The 21,752-nt window shown below is 41.5% G+C and overlaps 1 protein-coding gene across 3 annotated transcripts; it reads right to left on the bottom strand.

The window, feature by feature from the left end:
* Window positions 1-2,103: 2,103 nt before the first annotated feature.
* Window positions 2,104-21,341, bottom strand: AS3MT (arsenite methyltransferase). 3 transcript variants are annotated; one of them, XM_069459828.1, is made up of 12 exons: window positions 21,270-21,341; window positions 21,047-21,087; window positions 20,670-20,797; window positions 19,948-20,098; window positions 19,304-19,440; window positions 18,509-18,578; window positions 16,264-16,345; window positions 14,399-14,530; window positions 13,925-14,067; window positions 11,080-11,214; window positions 7,386-7,465; window positions 5,655-5,716 (listed from the first exon to the last, which is right to left on the bottom strand). In XM_069459828.1, coding segments are annotated over exons 1-12 (1,107 nt in total). In that variant the 5' UTR covers window positions 21,271-21,341; the 3' UTR covers window positions 5,655-5,709. The 3 variants fall into 3 exon arrangements, with proteins under 3 accessions (XP_069315928.1, XP_069315931.1, XP_069315929.1); XM_069459827.1 differs by lacking the exon at window positions 7,386-7,465 and having other exon boundaries at window positions 2,104-5,716; XM_069459830.1 differs by lacking the exons at window positions 7,386-7,465; window positions 20,670-20,797; window positions 21,270-21,341 and having other exon boundaries at window positions 2,104-5,716; window positions 21,047-21,079.
* Window positions 21,342-21,752: the final 411 nt, after the last annotated feature.

Raw genomic sequence — 21,752 nt, 5'->3', positions numbered from 1 at the left:
AATGTCACGTTGCCCCTTCCCACTCTGCCCCCTCCACCCACTCCTCCCATGCTGCTGGTCCCTCCACGGTGCTGTGTGGCCTCAGGAGCTGAAGAACACTTCACACCCATTGCCCTTCTCACGGAAAGAACCCCCGACAGGGCAGTCTTCTGCCCTCTGTGCTGCCACCCACTCCCTTCCTCTACAACCCCCTTGACCCTCCTGGGCTACTCAGAGAACAGTTCTGCTGCTAAAAGTCCACTGTTTGCCCTACTCCAGTACCCCTGCCCTCCTGACTGCCAGGCCCTGCAACTGTGGCATTTTCTAGACTTTTCTAGAATGTTCTTTATGCCTGGCTGTTCTATGCTAGTTACAACCTCTAGCTCAGCCTTAGACAAAGGTGTAAGAGAGGTTTTGAGCCCAGTTATCCTTATCATTGTGACGAAAACACTCAACCCAGGTCATGATTTGAGGGAAACATTTCACTTCCATAGTTTTTAAATATTGAACCATGTGAATATTGCCTATTCAAAAATCTAGATTTAAAACTACATTTGGAGAGTAAGGAAGAGGTGGATTATAAATAGGAAGGCTCTGACAGGAGGATGGTAACTGGGAACAGGACCGCAGGATAAAGAATAGGTCCTGAATGTCCAATTCTGGGCCCTCCCATAAGATTCAGACCTGCGTGCCTCTGACGCCAGAGCTTCAATTTGTGATTATAACTCTAGTCATAAAATACCAGTTTTCCCATACTGGCTGAGTTCATTCCCATGGTCTTTTCTCTACATCCTCTGAAGCTGGAAATAAAATTCTACTCCAATAAGTCAAATTCTACTTCAATAAGTCAAATTCCCCACCCCCACCCTCCCCAATGCACAGACAAAACATGTCAGATCCCAGTGGAAAAAAAATTCACCTGAGTTTCTCTGAGATACCTGTTTATTTTAAATATCACTAAACTGAAGATTTAACTTATTTCTCTCCATTTATTAATACGGCTTCTTAATTCTCTGCTTCTTCTTTAAATTTTAAAGTTTGTATTTTATTTCTCACCCCATTTCTTTTTCTCCTCTGTGATTTATACATCTATCAACTAATATATATTGTGTATCTAATAAGTTTCAAACACCGTGCTAGGCATCGCAGAGCTACAATACTAAACCAGAGGTTACCCCAGAAACTTACTACTAAGGAAGTTACTACCCAATGTGTACATAAATAACTATATGATACAAGATCAAACATCAAATGTCTTCAAAACAAGTACAAATACGCCGGGCGCGGTGGCTCATGCCTGCAATCCTAGCACTCTGGGAGGCCAAGGTGGGAGGATCGCTCGAGGTCAGGAGTTCAAGACCAGCCTGAGCAAGAGCGAGACCTCTGTCTCTACTAAAAATAAAAAGAAATTAGCTGGACAACTAAAAATATATAGAAAATATTAGGGCATGGTGGTGCATGCCTGTAGTCCCAGCTACTCGGTAGGCTGAGGCAGAAGGATCGCTTGAGCCCAGGAGTTTGAGGTTGCTGTGAGCTGGGCTGACGCCACGGCACTCACTCTAGCCTGGGCAACAAAGCAAGACTCTGTCTCAAAAAAAACAAAAACAAAAACACAAGTACAGGCCGGGCGCGGTGGCTCACGCCTGTAATCCTAGCACTCTGGGAGGCCGAGGCGGGTGGATTGCTCAAGGTCAGGAGTTCGAGACCAGCCTGAGCGAGACCCCGTCTCTACTAAAAATGGAAAGACATTATATGGACAACTAAAAATCTATATAGAAAAAATTAGCCGGGCATAGTGGCGCATGCCTGTAGTCCCAGCTACTCGGGAGGCTGAGGCAGTAGGATCGCTTAAGCCGAGGAGTCTGAGGTTGCTGTGAGCTAAGCTGACGCCACGGCACTCACTCTAGCCTGGGCAACAAAGTGAGACTCTGTCTCAACAAAAAAAAAAAAAAAAAAAAAAAAACACAAGTACAAATAAAGTGGAGGAATTGAGGAAAGCTTCATGGCCTTTGAGTTGGTCCTCGTAGAATAGAGGTTTTAAATGTACAATGTCAGAGCTATTCCTAGAAAAGTGTCTTAGTCTGCTTGGGCTGCCATAAAAAAAATACTATAGACTGGTTGGCTTAAACAACAGAAATTTATTTTCTCACTGTCTTAGAGGCTAGACATTCTAGATCAAGGTTGGGCAAGGGGGGTTCTGGTGAGGGCTCTCTTCCTGGCTTGCAGACAGGCCTCTAAAGGACACTAATCCAGCTGGATCAGGACCCTACCCTTATGACCTCATTTAACCTTAATTACTTCCTTAGAGGTTTTATCTTCAAATATAGTCACACTGTGGGCTTCACCATAGGAATGGGGACAGGGCACAAACATTTGGTCCATAACAACAGGATTGAGAGAGAAGAAAGAAGAAAAAGGCATTCTATTAGATGGCAAAGTATGAAGCAAGGCTGGAAAGGGAGCAACATTTTTGGAACACTGCATGGCTGAATTTGGTTCAGTAGCCAATGAAGAGGAACAGCAGGAATAATGTTGGAAAGTTGGTTGGGGTCGGTTTGTGGCACGCTAAACGCCAAGTTTAGGAGTTTAGATTTCATTCTGCAGGCACTCAGGAGTTATAAAAAGTTTGAAGTAGAAGAGCTGTATTTATAGGAACATTAATCTGACAGGAACCACCGCAGTGATGCTGAGGCCTTGGCAATTTAGGAATTTAGGGAGCTCCTGCCACTCAAAGTAGAAAAAACCTTCACAGTTTACAACGCATTTTCTCGTATATTATCTTGGACTAACCTTCACAATTAGGACTAAGTGGCATATGCCACTTCTCCAGCCACATATAGGACAAAGAAAGAAAGATAAGTTATCTCATGCCAGGGGAGCCCCCAGAAAACCAAGATGGGATACTGCAGCCCCTGCTCAGGAAGCCCTACCTGGCTCACAGCTACTGTCACTGTGGTCACTGGAGTACTCCTGAGTCTAAGAGCAAACGTACAGTCCCCCAGCTTGGCCAGAACTCCTAATCATAGGTCAGACTTCCTGATTACTTTTTAAAATAAAAAAAATTTGATCTATAATAAATACATAAAAGTGCATAAAACATAAATGTACAGTATAATGCCATGTATTAATAATTTATCATCTAAAACAGAACCCTTTTGAAAATGAAAAAAATGGTACTATTAATAATTAACCCAGTTTAAGGCTTAAACTGGGACAGTCCCAGGCAAAGAGTATGTTCATTTTATAATAATTTTATAATGGTAAAGGTAACCACCCCCTAGTCAAAAAAACCCATATATATCTCTTTTCGATCACACTCCTCTCCCTCCACCCTAGATATAACCACTACCTTTACTTTTACAGTAATCATTTCCCTTTTTAATTGCTGTATCTTTAAATTTAGGAATTCCCTAAAGAAGAGCAAGGACAAACCATATAACACAACAGTACAGGAGTCAGAAGACCTAGTTCTGGTCTTTGTTCTTACACTAGACTGTGATCCCATCACGCAAATCATTTAAATATACTCAGCCTCAGTTTTCTCTTCTGTAAAATTAGAAAAATCAGCACTGTGAGGGAGGTATAAGGGAGTTATTTTTAGTAAAGAAACAACTTTGGATTTTTTGGCATGGTTTGTATCCACACAAAGCAATGAACTTTTCCCCAAAACCATGAGAAATCACCATTTTTAAAGAGTTACATTGGCTTCATGTGTTCCTGCTACATTACTTAAAAGCAAAAATAAAAAATACCTCCCTCACAGCGTTTCACTAGTTAGATCCAATTGAAAGGAATAATAAGGCTAATCAAAAAAAGAAAATAAGGACAATTAAAAAAAGATTAACTATGAAGCATAGAAGCCACACAAATCATTCTGCACTTGCTGTGTGAACCTCTCCTCCCCTGGCAACTTGACATTTGCTTTCTAGAGGACGCTCATTTAATATTCTCAAAGAAAGTTACGTGATGGGAGCTTGTTAACTCTGGAAACAGAGAATAAACTGTCCAGGCCACTTCACCTGACACAATTAGGCTCTGAGTTATATGTCAAATTACCATAAGCAGCTCCAACACTCTTCAGTTCCCTTCTGTGAGTGTCCCTGCAAAGCTCCATGTGCCCTTCTTGCCTACTGTTTGTAATGAATTAAATATATGTTAGAGTCATAGATTAGGCCACGGACCTGCCATCATTTGAACACAATGGAAAAAAACCTCACTGTAACTTTGATGAAATTGTGCTAATTTTAATTTTTAAAAAGGGTTACAAATTCAAAAGCCTACAGGAGTCAGTGAAGTTGACTGGGTGGGGAGAGTGGCAGTGTGTCCAAAGGGACACATCCTGTCTACAGAGGAAGCCATAACTCAGCTCTGGCCATCACCACTGTGCAGAAATGCAGGGCTGGTGTTGCCAGTACTTCCAATTTTTCAAGAGAACCCAGAAGTTTATATGTTATATATAATCTTCTGATTTGTAAATGTGGGTAACTAATGCACAAAATTTTAGAAACACTGTAACCTCTACAGAATCTGGACCCGTAAATCTGTTTCTAAACCTGGAAGGGGCCGGGCGCGGTGGCTCACGCCTGTAATCCTAGCACTCTGGGAGGCCGAGGCAGGTGGATTGTTTGAGCTCAGGAGGTTGAGACCAGCCTGAGCAAGAGCGAGACCCCGTCTCTACTAAAAATAGAAAGAAATTATCTGGCCAACTAAAATATATATATAGAAAAAATTAGCCGGGCATGGTGGCGCATGCCTGTTGTCCCAGCCACTCAGAGGCTGAGGCAGAAGGATTGCTTAAGCTCACGAGTTTGAGGTTGCTGTGAGCTAGGCTGATGCCACGGCACTCTAGCCGGGGCAACAGAGCAAGACTGTCTCAAAAAAAAAAAAAAAGAACCTTTGTTTGGATCCAAATTGTGGTGTGTGGTTGGAGAAACTTGGCAAATTGCAGAAGTTAGGACAAGTGCCAACAAAGTTAAGCAAATACACTCAACTGTTTCTGTCCCGCTGGTCCATGGGATGCATAATATTCCTACCAAATTTGATTTGGCAATCTTTGGTATGATTAGCATGACTTCAGTAGGAGCTTTGTTTAAGGAGCAAACATAGTGAAAAGTCGAAAAGGTGCCACGCAGAAGGTCAGAAAGTTTTTCCCGAGCCCCTCTGCCAACCATTATTTCTGAAGCCTTTCTTGCCCCTTGGCCAAGCCTTAAGATAGCTTCTCAGTTCCATTTCTAACCACTAAATGGCACCAGAACCATGAATTAGTTAAGAAATAGAAAATAATCTGCTTAATTCGTCTTTTTTTTTTTTTAGAGAGACAGGGTCTCGCTCTTGCTCAGGCTGGTCTGGAACTCCTGAGCTCAAGCGATCCTCCCACCTCGGCCTCCCAGAGTGCTAGGATTATAGGTGTGAGCCACCGCGCCCGGCCTGCTTAACTAGTCTTTAAGTGATTTGCTGTGAACTTTTAATTAATACTTCCTAAAATTAATTCATTTATTTTTATCAGTGATCTAGAATACGGCAGCTTTTTGCCATTTATTATTTCTTATGGGGAGAAGCAGGTTAAAAAACATGCAAATCATGCCTTAGCCTCTTGCCCATTACTGTGGTCCCTTAGTTGGCTGTAGCTTTAGCAGCATTTCTTTGTGCCACAGTAGCCTCCAGCGACATCAGGGGCACATCTGGACTTCATATTGTCAGAATCTTCTGCAAGCTTAAACGGATCTATGATTATATCCTGTCAAAAGGCAAACCAAAATGAAATGTTTGATGTGCCCAAACACTTAATATTTCTGTTTGATTTAGGTTGATTTACATAGAAAGGAGATAAAATTTTACAATCCCATGGAGTCCTGGTCATTCTGAAATGCTGAAACTTCTTCCCTTCCCTTACTCTAATCCCCAGAAACATGTATACAAGACAAGAAAGTAAGTCCCAGATACAGGGCCATCATTAGCAATTGCTGGGGTTCCAATGAGATTGCCAAGATTAAGTGGAGTTTTCTTTTTTTTTTTTTTTTTTTTTTTGAGACAGAGTCTCACCCTGTTGCCCAGGCTAGAGTGAGTGCCGTGGCGTCAGCCTAGCTCACAGCAACCTCAAACTCCTGAGCTCAAGCGATCCTCCTGTCTCAGCCTCCCGAGTAGCTGGGACTACAGGCATGCGCCACCATGCCCGGCTAATTTTTTCTATATATATTTTTAGCTGTCCATATAATTTCTTTCTATTTTTAGTAGAGGTGGGGTCTCGCTCTTGCTCAGGCTGGTCTCGAACTCCTGAGCTCAAACGATCCGCCCACCTCGGCCTCCCAGAGTGCTAGGATTACAGGCGTGAGCCACCGCGCCCGGCCTAAGTGGAGTTTTCAAAAGACACAACTACAGTCTTTATTTTCACCTCCATTTGAGATACCTCTAACAGTAGCACCGGTGGAGCCAGAGAAAAAACAGGCACAAAGATAGGAAACCACAAGCATGAACTCACCATCTTAAATAATAAATTCCTTAAACATAAATTTACAGGTGGCTCACACCTGTAATGCTAGCACTCTGGGAGTCTGAGGTGGGAGGATCACTTGAGCTCAGGGGTTCGAGACCAGCCTGAGCAAGAGTGAGACCCTGTCTCTGCTAAAAATAGAAAAATTAGCCAGGTGTGGTGGCAGATGGCAGTAGTTCCAGATACTTGAGAGGCTGAGGCGGGAAGATCACTTGAGCCTAGGAGTTTGAGGTGGCAGTGAGCTATGATGACACCACTGCACTCCAGCCTGGGCAAGACCCTGATTCAAAAAAAATAAATAAAAATAAAAAAATAAAAAGGAGAAGAAAAGAAAAAGTTCTCTCAAAAATAGTCTTTATGGCCAGGCGAGGTGGCTCACGCCTGTAATCCTAGCACTCTGGGAGACCAAGGCGGGAGGATCGCTCGAGGTCAGGAGTTCGAGACCAGCCTGAGCAAGAGCAAGACCCCGTTGCTACTAAAAAAAATAGAAAGAAATTATTTGGACAGCTAAAAATACACATAGAAAAAATTAGCTGGGCATGGTGGCACATGCCTGTAGTCCCAGCTACTCAGGAGGCTGAGGCAGGATTGCTTGAGCCCAGGAGTTTGAGGTTGCTGTGAGCTAGGCTGATGCCACGGCACTCTACCCCGGGCAACAGGGCGAGATTCTGTCTCAAAAATAAAAAATAAATAAAAAAAATAGTCTTCATGAGTTGATCTTCAGTATGAAGCAGCACCTTTGTCTCCTCTGTTGCAGCCACTGACAGAGGGCCTGCGTACGTACACGATCCTGCATGCCACCTGCACGTGCTGTCTGTACTCTGGGGTTTATCAGAAAGGTCTTTAGTAAAAAAGATAAAAATGTCCTCCCCCCAAGGGCACAAGGTTATATTCCTAGGTCACACAGCTGTTTCACCTTTTAAATCTTCCTTCAGTGACAATTATTCCCATTTCAAAAACTTGGAACTGATCTGAAAACACTGGCACACCTGCAGGCTCAAAGAAATCAGGCAGAAAAAACAGGAGACCTTAGGTTGGAATAAACCAGTTCAGATATGTAGAATGTTACAATTCATGTTCTAAGGTCAAGAACCCTCCTGTACATATTATGTACACATTAGGAGGGAGAACAAGGAGAGCTACACTAGAAGAAAATAGTCTTCTCCAAAAGCAAACTCATTTAACTACTTTTATTACAGCCAGATACCCTGAAAATGTTGTGGCTGGAAGAAAGACTCCCCTTACTTTAACTGTATTCTCTGACAGCTTTTAGTTTATGACTCGTATTCAGGAAATCAGGTTACAGGAGAATTAGAATGATGAAAACATTTCAAAATAAACATTGATTCTGACCAGCAAGGTTTTGTTATCAATCAACTCCCAAGAGTTTCAAAATACCAATTAATGAACTGAATAGTCCAAAGTCAAATATCTCTACTTTTCAGAAAATCACCTTCTTCTGTTCTAGAAAAACAGAAGAGTAACTAACAATAGAGTGCTCAAGAATTTAATAAAGCAAACGAAGTAAATCACTCTTCAGCTCTGTAAGTGGTGGCTTCTATACTTAGCTTGGGCTAGATTCAGGCTGCTAATATCAGTTCCAGGTTTTCTGGCTCCAGGATTCTTGTCTTTTAGGTTCAGTTAATCTTCCCTAACTACAAATTTATCATTTTTTGAGTGATCTCTAAATAAGCTTTACTCTTAAAGACTGTTTACAAGGTAACAAAAGAAGGAGAAAAAGGCACAAGAGTTACTTGTGTATTGATGTACACTCAGTGAATCCAAAATTACTACAAAATGCATGCTTCAAAAAGCAAAAACTCACGAGAAGAATTACAGAATTTCTGAGACCAGGGAAAGGTACATGGGAGAAATGATAAAAGAATCCTGGTCAGAACTCAAACATTTAGAACACAGCCCCAAGAGACTTGGCATCTTAATAAGAAAAATCCATAATTAGAACTGCTTCTATTTTGTTGGTGTGTGTTATATGCCAGGCACTGGGCTAAGCATTTCACATATATCCGTTCAATTGATCCTCACAACCTGAGGGAAAAAAAGTGATCATTACTTCCCCATTACACATGGGGAAACTGAGATCTAGGGAGGTTAGATAACTTACCTAAGATCACACATAAGTGGCAAAGCCTGGATCTGAACTTAGTCTTTCTGACTCTAAGGCCTGTGCACGTAAACCCCACTCTGTGCTACCATCCTGCTACAGCAATATCAGTATCTTATTTCCTGGGGCTTCCAACATTCAGTGCCCTGGGCTACACCACTCATGATTTTGGTGAATGTTGGGAGTAGTTCTATTAGCCCATCACTAAACCTGTTCTAAACAATACAATGTTATAATATTAGGAATGGCTTAATAAAATAATGGTGATAGCATGAATAGAGGAAAAGTAAAAATATACGAGGCAGAAAGGAAGAGAGGGATGCTAATACCTGTCATAACTATCCATCTGTCTTCTTCATAAGGTGCTCGTGAGAGGTTATAAGGGATAAATTGTGATGAAATACTTTAGAAAGTGCTACACCAATACATAGTTACTAGAATAATTCTCAATATGAGTCTAAAATATTTCAGAAAATAATCTTAAAAGACAGTAGAATACTGGCCCAAATATATATTTTAGAAATTAGGATATTGTGCCCACTCCGGCTGCACATATGCTACTGGAATTGGAACGTTCCTAGCACAAAGAAATGATCAATGCTTGACGTGGTGGATACCCCAATTACTCTCATTTAATTATTATACATTATATACCTGTACCAAAACATCACACATACCTCATAAATATATACAACTATTATATATCCATAATAATTAAATATTAAAAAACAAGAATTTAGGATATGATAAAAATTAGCATTTCAATACAGTGGAGAAAGGATGATTACTTAATAAATGAAAGAGGGAACTGGAACTAGTTAACGTTTGGAAAAAATAGTCACACTCCTACCTACCTCAATATTTATGCACACATAAATTCCAGATGGATTAAAAATGTTAATGTAAAAAACAAAGCCCTAAAAGTACTAGAAGAGGAATACTATGCAGCCTTAAAAAGGAAGGCAATTCTGATATATGCTACAACATGGATGAAACCTTGAGGGCACTAAGCTAAGTAAATTAAGTCAGTCACAAAAAGATAAGTACTGTCTATGGCCAGACCACCCTGACTGTGCCTGATCTCATCTGATCTCAGAAGCTAAGCAGGGTTGGGCCTGGACAGTACCTGGATGGGAGACAAAAAGACAAATACTGTATGATTCCACCTATATGAGGTACTTAGTATAGTCAAAATTACACAGGAAAAAAGCAGAATGGTGGTTTCCAGGAATAGGGAGAGGAGGACTAGGGAATGACCTGTTTAATAGGTATAAGGTTTCTTTTCAGGGTGATAAAAGTGTTCTGGAACTAGATAGTGGTGATAGTTGCACAACCTTGTGAATGTACTAAAAGCCACTGAATCATACACTTTAAAATAGTTTAAATGATTATCTGAATTTTATCTCAATTTTTTAAAAGTCCTAAAAGAAAATATAGGTCAATTAATTATGTTCACGTGGGGTAGGTCTTTCTAATCATGAAATCAAAGGCAGAAACCATAAAGAATTGGTTTCTTTATGGTTTCATAAATAACTACATAAAAATTGAAAAGATCGATTTAGGGGAAAAATCAAATTCAAAACATAAAATGACATGCTGAGAAAAAATATTTGTAACGTGATACATAATCTCTCCAATCTCTCTTTCTCTCTCTTTTTTTTTTTTTTTTTTTTTTTTTTGAGGGATGGTGGCTTTGCTATATGGCCCTTGCTAGACTCGAAGTCCTAGCCTCAGGCAACCCTCCCACCTCAGCCTCCAGAGTAGCTGGGATTACAGCCACAAGCCACCATGCCCAGATAGACAATCTCTTATAAAACAATTTTTTAAAAGGCTAATACACACTGTAATATAAAATATTTAAAGGAATTACATAAAAAGTTCACCATGGATGAAATATAAATGGTCAATAAATTTACTGAAAAGTTCAATCTATGCAAAATAAAACAAATTATTTTCTGCCCATCAGACAAAAAAAGTTTTTTAAAAAATAATGCCCAATATTAGTAAGAATGCCGGGAAAGGGTGTTATATATTGCAGGTAGGCATGTAGTCTTTCTGAAGGGCAATTTGAATATCTGTATTAAAAAACTTAAAAATATGTGTATATAATTTGCATAATATTTTATAGGTAGCTCTTAATCTTTTTTATAACTGGACCCCTTTGAGACTCTAATAAAAGCAGCAGGTCTCCTCCCAAGAAAATACATACCTGCATGTAATTTTAAGGGGTTCATGAATGCCCTGAAGTCCACTCATGAATACATCAAGTTAGGAATCTCTGACCTACTGTCAAGATTGAAAAAGTGAAGTTATGAAATTTGTTCAAATCATTTTATAGATGCCCATTTTAAAGATACAAATATGCTAGAAATAAATTATAGTAGCCAATTGTAAAAAATAGTGATTTGTTTCCTGCTTTAGTAGTAGGCTGTGGCAAGCATGATGATTTTTTAAAATGGTTCTCTGAGGTAGGGAGAGCAAAACGAACCTTTGATTCTAAAGCAGAACAGCCTCCAGATGTTGGCACCTTCTCCCCAATTGGTCTGATCAGAAAATCTTGAGCAAATCGTGAATTCTTCAAGATAGCTGCTGTCTCTTCATCCACTTCAACAATTTCACCTTCCTAAAGGGTAGCACGCAAAACACATACTAAGAGATGCCACTTTAGTCTCAACAGAAGAAAAATGCCCATAAGTTTACTATTGAGTGTCATTTCAGGATAAAAGACCATATCTTCTGATACAGTATTCTCTCCTGTTCAGACTCTGTTAGTTTCATGTTTATTTCCAGATGGAAGTGACCAGTGTCATAATCAGTCTTTCTTTGTTGATGATGCTAAAAATGGACACTCATTGCTCCAGTGTCAAGTCTGTCCTCAGGGACAGATACAGAAACCACTGCATTCTGAGCTCCACCTTACTCATCACTATGTGAGGGCTTCAGACCAAAGATAAGTGCTGGTAAGGATGTGGAGAAAAGGGGACCCTTGTATACTATTGGTGGGAATGTAAATTAGTACACCATTATGGAAAACAGTAGGGAGATTCCTCAAAAACTAAAAAATAGAACTACCATATGACCCAGCAATCCTATGGAAAATGAAATCATTATGTCAAAGGGACATCTGCAACCCCATATTTTTTTTTTTTTTTTTTTTGTTGAGACAGAGTCTCACTTTGTTGCCCAGGCTAGAGTGAGTGCCGTGGCGTCAGCTTAGCTCACAGCAACCTCAGACTCCTCGGCTTAAGCGATCCTACTGCCTCAGCCTCCCGAGTAGCTGGGACTACAGGCATGCGCCACTATGCCCGGCTAATTTTTTCTATATAGATTTTTAGTTGTCCATATAATGTCTTTCTATTTTTAGTAGAGACGGGGTCTCGCTCAGGCTGGTCTCGAACTCCTGACCTCGAGCGATCCACCCGCCTCGGCCTCCCAGAGTGCTAGGATTACAGGCGTGAGCCACCTCGCCCGGCCTGCAACCCCATATTTACCGCAGCTCTAGTCACAATAGCCAAGATATAGAGTCAACCTAAGTGTCCATCAAAAGATGAAGGATAAAGAAAATGTAGTGTATAAACACAATGGAATACCATTCAGCCTTAAAAAAGAACATCCTTTCATTTACAGCAACATGGATGCGGTCATTGTGTTAAGAGAAATAAGCTAAGCACAGAAAGACAGCTCTCACTCATATGTGGGGGCTTAAAAAGTGAATCTCATGAAGATAGAGAGTACATTTGTGGTTATCAGAGGCCAGAAGGTAGGGGGCAGGAGGATGAAGAGAAGTTCATTAATGGGTACAAACACACAGTTTGATAGAAGAAATAAAACCTAATGTTCAATAGATCACTAAGGCAACTATAGTTTCTGATAATCTATTGAATGTTTCACAAAAGTTAGAACAGAGGCCAAGTGTGCTGGCTCACGCCTATAATCCTGGCACTCTGGGTGGCCGAGGTGAGAGGATCTCTTAAGCTCAGCAGTTCAAGACCAGCCTGAGCAAGAGCGAGACCCCGTCTCTAATTTAAAAAGAAAAAAACCCAGAACTGTGGTGATTTATTCAAGTTTACACAAGTAATAAATAACTGAGCCAGAATTTGAACCCAGGTATCTAATTCCAAAGCCTGTATTTTTCCTTTTTTTTTTTTTAAGAGACAGGATCTCACTCTGTCACTTAGGCTGGAGTACAGTAGCCCAATCATAGCTCACTGCAACCTCAAATTCCTGGGCTCAAGTGATCTTCCTCCCTCAGCCTACTGAGTACCAGGGACTACAAGTATGTGCCACCATTCTTGACTAATCTTTCTCTTTTGTAAAGATGGGGTCTTGCCCAGGCTGGCCTCAAACTCCTGGCCTCAGGGGATCTACCCAACTCAGCCGCCCAAAGTGCTGGGTGTGGGACACTGTGCTTGGCCTTACTTTTCCATTTTGACAAAACAGATTTTTTTTTTTTTAGAGACAGGGTCTCATTCTGTAGCCCAGGTTTGAGTGCAGTGATGCAACACAGAGTTTACCACAACCTCAAACTCCTGGGCTCAAGTGATCCTCCTGCCTCAGCCTCCTGAGTAGCTGGGAATAAAGGTGCACACCACCATACCTGGGTAATTTTTCTATCCTTTGTAGACACGGGGTTTCGCTATTTTGCCCCGGTTGGTCTCGAACTCCTGGCATCAAGCAATCCTCCTGCCTTGGCCTCCCAGGTGCTAGGATTACAGGCATAAGCTACCACACCCAGCTGACAAAACAAACCTTACTATGCATAGAGTAGTAAAAATACCGATTAGTGTCATCATCAAACACTAAAATTTCTTAATCTCTTGATACAATTAAACAACTGAAATACTGTTATGCAGTACTCTTATTCTTTCCCATCCCACTTCTCTATAATCCAATGTTTGAATGAGGCTTCTCATAAAAAGATTCCTTAGGTGTCACAATGGTCTTGTGGTTGTATAGAATATTTCATTCATAGGAGATACATGCTAAAATATTTAAAGTTAAATGTCATAATATCTGCAAGTTATTTTCAATGGTTCAGCAAATACACAGACCACACACAGATAAAAGGAAATATGGAAAAAATATTCTCAACTGCTGAAATAGGTAATGGGTATGTGGGTATTCACTGTAATATTATTAACTTTTCTATGTTCAAAAATAGTTTTATAATAAATAATTGGTGGAAAAATGCCTTTTTCCACCTCTTAAAACACACACACAACCAAAGTAACAGCAGCAGAGTGAGAAGCAATGCAAGGCCAAGAGAAGGCACCTGGAGCAAGAGCAAGAGCAAGAGTAGAAAGATGCCAGATGTCATGGAAATTTTTATTTACCTTAAATGTAAAACTTGCATCAAATATTAGCACCTTTTCATGTCCTATGATTCCTCCATTGTAAATAACTTGGCATCTTTTGGATGGTCCTGTCTTAGGGCATTTGAAGAGGCGAAATGTTGCAGAAACAAAACGACAATCACCTAAAAACGGAATTTCCTCATGGTTCATCTCCAGCACTGCAACAGCTATTGGTTTGCTCAGCAGCTGAGGAGCAAATATATTATAAAGATGATTTTCTGTTTTGTATGTTGTCAATTATTTTTCTGGGCACTCCCTCTATTTACTGAATGACTTCAAAATGCTTTATTAAATACCAAACTTCTGAGGGGTCACCATGATACAGGAGACAAGACAGATATCTCCAGGTGACACAAAGTCTCCCTAAATGAGACTCACTCAAAAGACACTTACTGATCACCAAATCTGAACCATTCAGTTGCAGTTATAATAGTCCCTGCTGCTGTTTCTTACCAACAACTCGTTCTAGTTCCTTGTTTTGAATTGTAATGAGATTGGCGGTGACCAAACGTGGAGGGCAGAACCCAATTTTTTGGGCAAGGATGGCAAGATCCTTCCAGTACAAAGCACCACCCAGGCACTCACCTAAGAAAAAAACAAAAACAAAAAAAAACACAGGCCATTCAATACTTAATATGGCATTAAGAGAATTATTCTATATCATTGATTAGGACATGGTATTTGTTAAAACACAGATCCTACAAATAGAAGCTAACCTGAGGTCTAGCAAGTCATGGCTAAGACTGGGTATGCTAACTGGTGTCTGGGTACCATTCACAGGACAGTCACTAACGGACTGGTTCTACCCAGCTGTGATCATAATATTCATGTATACATTAGGTTACTTTCTGAAAAGTGCTCTGTTATTTGAATAAAATAGTATAAAAGTGAAATTATAACATTGCCCCTTAGTTCCAGGTTAATCTCCTAATGATTTGCTACCAGAACAATAACTACTACTAATGTTCATAAGGCATTTTACAGTTTTTTTCAAGTACAAAAATGGTAATAGAAGTTTTATTTATTACATCAGTAAATGGGAAACACCCTAAATGATCACCAATAGAGACATGGTTTCAGTATGGTACTTCTGTACAACACAATTGTATAATATAAACATTTTTTAAATGTTTTTTAAAATTTTAGGCTGAATACAATCAGAATACTAAGTTCTAGATATGGCATGCTCCTAATTTTATTATACACATACCGAGAAAAAAAAACAAACTGGAAGAATACTAAAATATTAAAGAGGTTATCACTGGATTTTAGATGATTTTAAGTATAATTTTTTTAAGAGATGAGGTCTTGCTATGTTGCCCAGGCTGGACTCAAACTCCTGGGCTCAAGAGATCCTCCCACCTCAGCTTCCAAAGTATCTGGGACTACAGGTGTGTGCCACTGCACCCAGATCAGTAATTTTTTCTTTTTTGTGTGTTTGCTAACTTTTCACAACATCCATTTATTATTGTATAGTAAGAAAAAGTTGGCCGGGCGCGGTGGCTCACGCCTGTAATCCTAGCACTCTGGGAGGCCGAGGCGGGTGGATCGCTCAAGGTCAGGAGTTCGAGACCAGCCTGAGCAAGAGCGAGACCCCGTCTCTACTAAAAATAGAAAGAAATTATCTGGCCAACTAAGAAAAAATATAAAAAATTAGCCGGGCATGGTGGCGCATGCCTGTAGTCCCAGCTACTCGGGAGGCTGAGGCAGTAGGATCGCTTAAGCCCAGGAGTTTGAGGTTGCTGTGAGCGAGGCTGATGCCACGGCACTCACTCTAGCCAGGGCAACAAAGTGACACTCTGTCTCAAAAAAAAAAAAAAAAAGAAAAGAAAAAGTTAACACAATTTATTTTAAAAGAACTTTTGATTTCATAGCCAGACTAACCAAAAGCATGCATTTATCTCCTTAACTTTCTGAGACTCCATGTAAATGAGAATAAACGAATAAACAACACAATAATGATGAGAACATAAGGGAAATAAGGGGACGCCAGCTCTGGAACAGTTGCCCTCATTTCCACACTACAGTTTTCAAAGTATTTCTCACATTCATTATTACATTTAATCTTCATAACAGCCCTTTACAAACTGTATTATTATTTACATTTTACAGTTTGGAAAACAATAACTCAAAGAGATTCACTAAACTGTCCAAGGTCATGTCACTTCTGAGTGGCGGGGAAAGAATGGAACCTCGGCTTTCTGGCCTAATCCCATGTGATGTCATGTCACATAGCCGCATCGGAACTAGCAGAGTGGAGCTCTGCACCTGAACAAGCATCTGCCTTAAAACAAACCAGAACAACAAAAAATACCTACCCCACAAAACGTTGTGTGTCCTGATTTCTTCTGGCAATTCAAGGCTAGCATAGACGTCACTGAAATATAGCTCCCCACCACACTGAAATGCAGCCATGTTAGCCCAAACAAGGTTAAAGATTACATTGGCCCAGATTACAAAGAAAAGGATAAAGGAACGAAATCAATTTTAAAAACCAACAGAAATGTTTGAGCTGACCCTTTGGGAACAAATACCGATCAATAGCCAAGTGCCAAGGTTTCTTTTTCCCAATGGCCTATCCGACAGGTAATAAAATCACTTTCTAAGAGTGTCTCTCTCCTAAATAAAGTTACTCAGGCTACCTAAATTTTTAGCCAACCTGAACCAAAAGCAGCTCCAGGTTGTTGTATAACTAACAGAAGATATAAACAGTATTCATAAACTCTTGCCTCTTAAAAGTAATATAAGTTTTTGTGATGTTGTTATTTACTTTCATAACACATTATATTTTAAAAATATTGTCCTTAAAATGTAAAGCAAATGAGCGATCAGAAACTTAAAATTTTATTTAGCTAATTTCAAAAGCCTAGAGATCTAGTTTCTGCAATAATGTTTCTATCCTTTATAAGTATATCTTGGTAAAGACAGCGGACTGGCCTATAAATTGGCATACTAAAAAGGACATTATTAAATCATTTCTACATAGTTATTTTTATTTGAACTTTACTACAACCAAAATGTCAGAATTGTTTGTTTGTTTGTTTTGAGGCAAGGTCTCACTATGTTGCCCAGGCTGGAGGCAAACTCCTGGGCTCAAGTGATCCTCCTGCCTCAGCCTCCTGAGTAGCTGGGACTACAGGCACACATGCCACCTGCCCTGCTCAAATCTCCTATCTTCTATCATAAAACACACATCTCATGATAACACACAAAGGCTATAGAATTCCTGCAAGTTTTCCTTTCAGAAAGTAATTAATGTAAAGCCAGGCATAGTGGCTCACACCTGAAATCCCAGTATTTTGGGAACCTGAAGCAAAAGGATTGCTTGAGGTCAGGAGATTGAGACCAGCTTGAGCAACATAGCGAGACCCTGTCGCTACAAAAAGAAAAAAAAATTAGCCAGGTGGGGTGGTACACACCTGTAGTCTCAGCTACTCTGGAGGCTGAGGCAAGAGGATCGCTTGAGCCCAGGGGTTTAAGGTTGCAGTGAGATATAATAACACCACCACACTCCAGCCTGGGCAACAGAGTGAGACCCTGTCTAAAAAAATAAAAAAGTAATTAATGTAAAAGTTCCATCTACTGTAGCACTCAGAGAAACTAGAAGTGCTGGAAAAGAACATATTCTTTTTTCTTTTTTTCTTTTTTTCCTGAAACAGAGTCTCGCTCTGTTGCCTGGACTAGGGTGCAGTGGTGTCAGCCTAGCTCACAGCAACTCAAACTCCTGGGCTCAAGTGATCCTCCTGCCTAAGCTTCCCAAGTAGCTGGGACTACAGTGTACACCATGCCCAGCTAATTTTTTCTATTTTTAGTACAGACGGGGTCTCACTCTCACTCAGGCTGGACTTGTACTCCTGAGCTCAAGCTATCCTCCCACCTAGGCCTCCCAGAGTGCTAGGATTACAGGCCTGAGCCACCGCTCCCGGCCATAGAAGAGAGTAGATTTATAGCAGCCTTTAGTAGTCAGTCCAAAGGTTCCTGCAGCTCTGCAGTAGCTATTCTAGGATAACGTACAGAGGCAAAGAGGAGAAAACCCAATAAAGCAAGTATCTTTACATATTCAATGACAATTGTTACCCTCATATTTACTACTTTTTACAAGCTGAGAAAAGAATTCATACCTAGGGTATCCCTGCCTCTCCCCTTTTTTGCCATCTCTTTTTAATTTCTGGATAAACTAAAAGAGTTTGAGCTCTCAGTTCCAGGGGGAAAGAACAGGACCAGCCAAGCATGGTGGCTCATGCCTGTAATCCTAACACTTTGGGAGGCCAAGGTAGGAGGATCTCTGAAGGCTGCGATTTCGAGAGCTGCCTGAGCAAGAGCGAGACCCCATGTCTATCAAAAATAGAAAAAATTAGCTGGGTGTGGTGGCAAGCACCTATAGTCCCAGCTACTTGGGCGGCTGAGGCAGGAAGATCCCTAGAGCTCAGGAGTTTGAGGTTGCAGTGAGCTATGATGTTGCCGGGCAATAGAGGGAGATCATGTCTCAAAAAAACAAACCAGGACTGATCCCAGCAGTTCTCACTGATGTTGAAAGATACGTTATCTAGCTCTTCCCCTCACCTTCAGCACTTGATACACCTCCTGCAGCACCTGTTGTTTATCAGGCAAAAGGTTAATAACACAATTTGATCTAAAAAAGAACAGATGAAATGTCAAGCAAATCTACACACTATGTCAGAGATCTTCAAGTCTTTTTAGTCCCTAAAGGTGGCTTCTACCATTTTGTCAAAGCTATACCATTCTTCCTGCCTCCCTCCTCTCTTACCAATACTCAACTCTTCCCCAACATAAGGGAGATAGGCAGAGTGTTTAGAATCTCTATAAAGTGTTAGCAAATTTGAATGTGTAGGAAAAAATATCAGACTTGATTCTTATTTGTTTCTGACCTGATGTTCACCATTCAACAAGATAAAACCTGCGACCAGATTCCTACTGCATAAGGCATTTCTTATGCCCCACGTAAATAGGCCAATTTCCTCGAAGGCAGCTTTCTTAAGGTTGTCACTTGGGCATGATTTCACAACAACTCATAGGGAAAAAAGAAACATAGAATCCTATAATTTTCCATGAAAATATTACTGAAGATAACAGGTCAGTGTGTATTGTAGGAGCAGACTTAGTGGTCTTGATAGTGTTTTGGGATCATTGGTTTATGGTTAAGTTGCAAGTAAGTTCTCTATTGGCCTAGTGTGTTCTGCTGCCAGTGGGCTACAAGCAGCTCAGACCAGGTCCCTCCCTCTATTAAGACATGCTAAGTTTAATTTAACACCCTAAATGAGAGTCAGTTCAGCAAACAGTGGTGACATTTGTGTGTTCAAATGGAAATGGACTACACTTGTGGTAATAAAGACCTACATAACAACATCATAACTCTCATTCTTGATTCCAGCCTCTCCCAACTTCTCAATGTAGCCATGAATAAAAGTCACATTGGGTGCCTGGAAGCCAAATTTTTCCATGTGATAGTCAAGATATTTTTGAGCCACTTCCACCTAAAGGAAGAAAAATACAGATGTGATAATCAAATTTTTTTAAAATATTCTACTTTTTTTTCCTAAAAATTTCCTATTATTTAATATTAAGAGAATTTACTTCCCCCAGATTATTTTGAGTAAGTAGACAAGGTTCCTATGGACATGTAGGAGATACTACAGCCTGGGACATAAACTCCCTGCTACATGCATTTTGCTTAAACAAACTTTTCATTCAATAAGAAAATCGTTCAGCACAGATGGCAGAAGGAAGGAAAAGATCAAACTCAATTGGGCTGTCATGATATTTATATGTCAGATCACGCCTCTGACTTTGTGTTCTCCCATAAGAGCCCCTAATTGTCAAAGTTCTCAGCATCCAGGACAGGATGTGCTAGTGGCACAAGTGAGCATTGCTAAATAGCAGTCTTGTAAATTATCTTTGAAGGGTCACAAAGAAAACAACTTTATCTCTAAAAGAGTGCTTTTGAGTTTTTTTCCTCCTTGTCCTCCAAATCATTGCCTCACCTGCTCTTTGGTCATGTCTATTCCAGTGATGTGTCCCTTCTCGCCAACCAGCTGACTAAGCACATAGCAATCTCTGCCACTTCCACTGCCCAGATCCAAAATCCAGCAGTTTTCTAGATGCTCAGGGATGACCAGACCACAGCCATAATACCTGGGAAATGGAAAACACATATTGTTTCCCCAGAGACTATAAGACATGGAACCACTAAATCTTATCCATCTTTCCTTCCTTCCTTCCATCATTCACTCATATTTCTCTTTAGGTGTTTAGTCTCCACCACTAAACTGGACACCCTGAGACGGCTGGGATTGTATCTGCTTTAACACAGTAGTATTGAGCACTGTGCTAGACACTAAGACTTAAATAAGCCATCTAAAATATTTGTTCAATGAATACATTTAGGCTTTAGCCAAGCATCTAATTCAGGCCCAGGACTGTGCTAGCTATCAAGGAAGAAATGTAAGATTCCGTCCTCTGGGTGTATTTAACTAGGGAGGTAAAAAGTGGGCACAGAAAACAGGCACTGGCCACCACGCGTGGCCTCATTGGAGCCTCTTAACAGAGCAGTAGGATGATCAGTGCTGACCTTCAGATGTTTACAATTGACAAGGCAAGCCGGGTGGATTGGTGGCGATGGGTTAATTCCCTAGAGACTGGCATCACCAGCTTTCCAGAAAGCTGCAGTCTGGGGTCTTCCTGGGGGCAGCACAGGGCACTCTACCTCAAGGCTACTTCTTCATGTACATTTTGCAAGGCTTCCCGGATGTGCTTGGGGACGGGTCTAGCTGCGGCGACACAGGCATTGGTCTGGAGGTCTGCCGACTTCTTCAGCACCTGCCCGTAGTAGGTCTGACCCCGCGGCCCAGAGTGGAGAGAGGTGAAAAGGGGAAAGAAGAGCTGCAGCTGGTGTCTGCAGCGCGAGGGCTCCCTCACCACCCCTATCCCCACTGGGCCACCTCCGCTCCTGCCAAAGTTCTAAGGCCACACCCTGCCTTGTCTCCACTCCAGGGGACCCGGGGCCGGGCAGAGACGCGGGCCAGGCCGGGCTTCTGTAGGCCTGGGCTGCACCTGGGCCATTCCAGGCCTTACAGCTCTCACCTGCACATACTCCCGGATCTCGGCGTCGCGCGGGGCGGCCACTGTCGGAGGGGAAAGGTAGCTGAAAGCCCGGGGGTGGGGGTGGGGGGCAGCACGAGATGGAGGGGTGGTTAAGGGGCTGGCAGCGGCCCGAGGGCCGCCGGGAGGACTAAGGTCTCGCAGCGCAGGTCTGGGGACGGCAGACGCGGGCCGGGCCGGGGCTGGGGGCGAGGTGCGCACTTACTGTCTCCTCCGCCCGGGGGCTCCGCGACGGAAGCCTCCAGCTGCCAGCTCCCCAGGCCCCGCCCCGGGCTGACAGGCCGACCAGATCCCCGCCAGCCCCACCGCTTCCGGACACTCTGACCTCCCGGCCTCGCGTCGCCGCCGCCGCGTGGGCCCATTGTCATCTTGGTAGCCCTAGAGTCTTCCCAGCCGGGAGGACGATATTACTACTAAGTAGCATCTTCCTTTATTGCTCCACTGTGATTTTCATTGAGAATCTCATATTCTGCCTTCAATGAACACCCACATATATGATGATTTTTTCCCCTCTTTGGGAATGAAATCACCTTTTTTCAATCCAGTTTTTAAAGTCAGGTTTATTGAGGTATAATATACATTCCGTAAAACTTATCTTTCTTTAGTGTACAGTCCTGTGAGTTCTGACAAACGTATATATCACCACAATTGAGACTAGAACAGTTCTCTGGGCCAAAAGTGTCTTCGT

The sequence above is a fragment of the Eulemur rufifrons genome, chromosome 28, assembly GCF_041146395.1.
Source record: "Eulemur rufifrons isolate Redbay chromosome 28, OSU_ERuf_1, whole genome shotgun sequence".
NCBI lineage: Eukaryota > Metazoa > Chordata > Mammalia > Primates > Lemuridae > Eulemur > Eulemur rufifrons.
This window is presented reverse-complemented; position numbering and strand designations above follow the sequence as displayed.

Coding starts and splice junctions, on each gene's coding strand:
- AS3MT (XM_069459827.1), bottom strand. Junction 20,099..20,669: donor CATGAAGAAGTAGCCTTGAG/GTAGAGTGCCCT, acceptor TCCATTTCCCAG/GTATTATGGCTGTGGTCTGG. Junction 5,717..11,079: donor GTTCTGCTTTAGAATCAAAG/GTTCGTTTTGCT, acceptor GCCTTTTGACAG/GATATAATCATAGATCCGTT.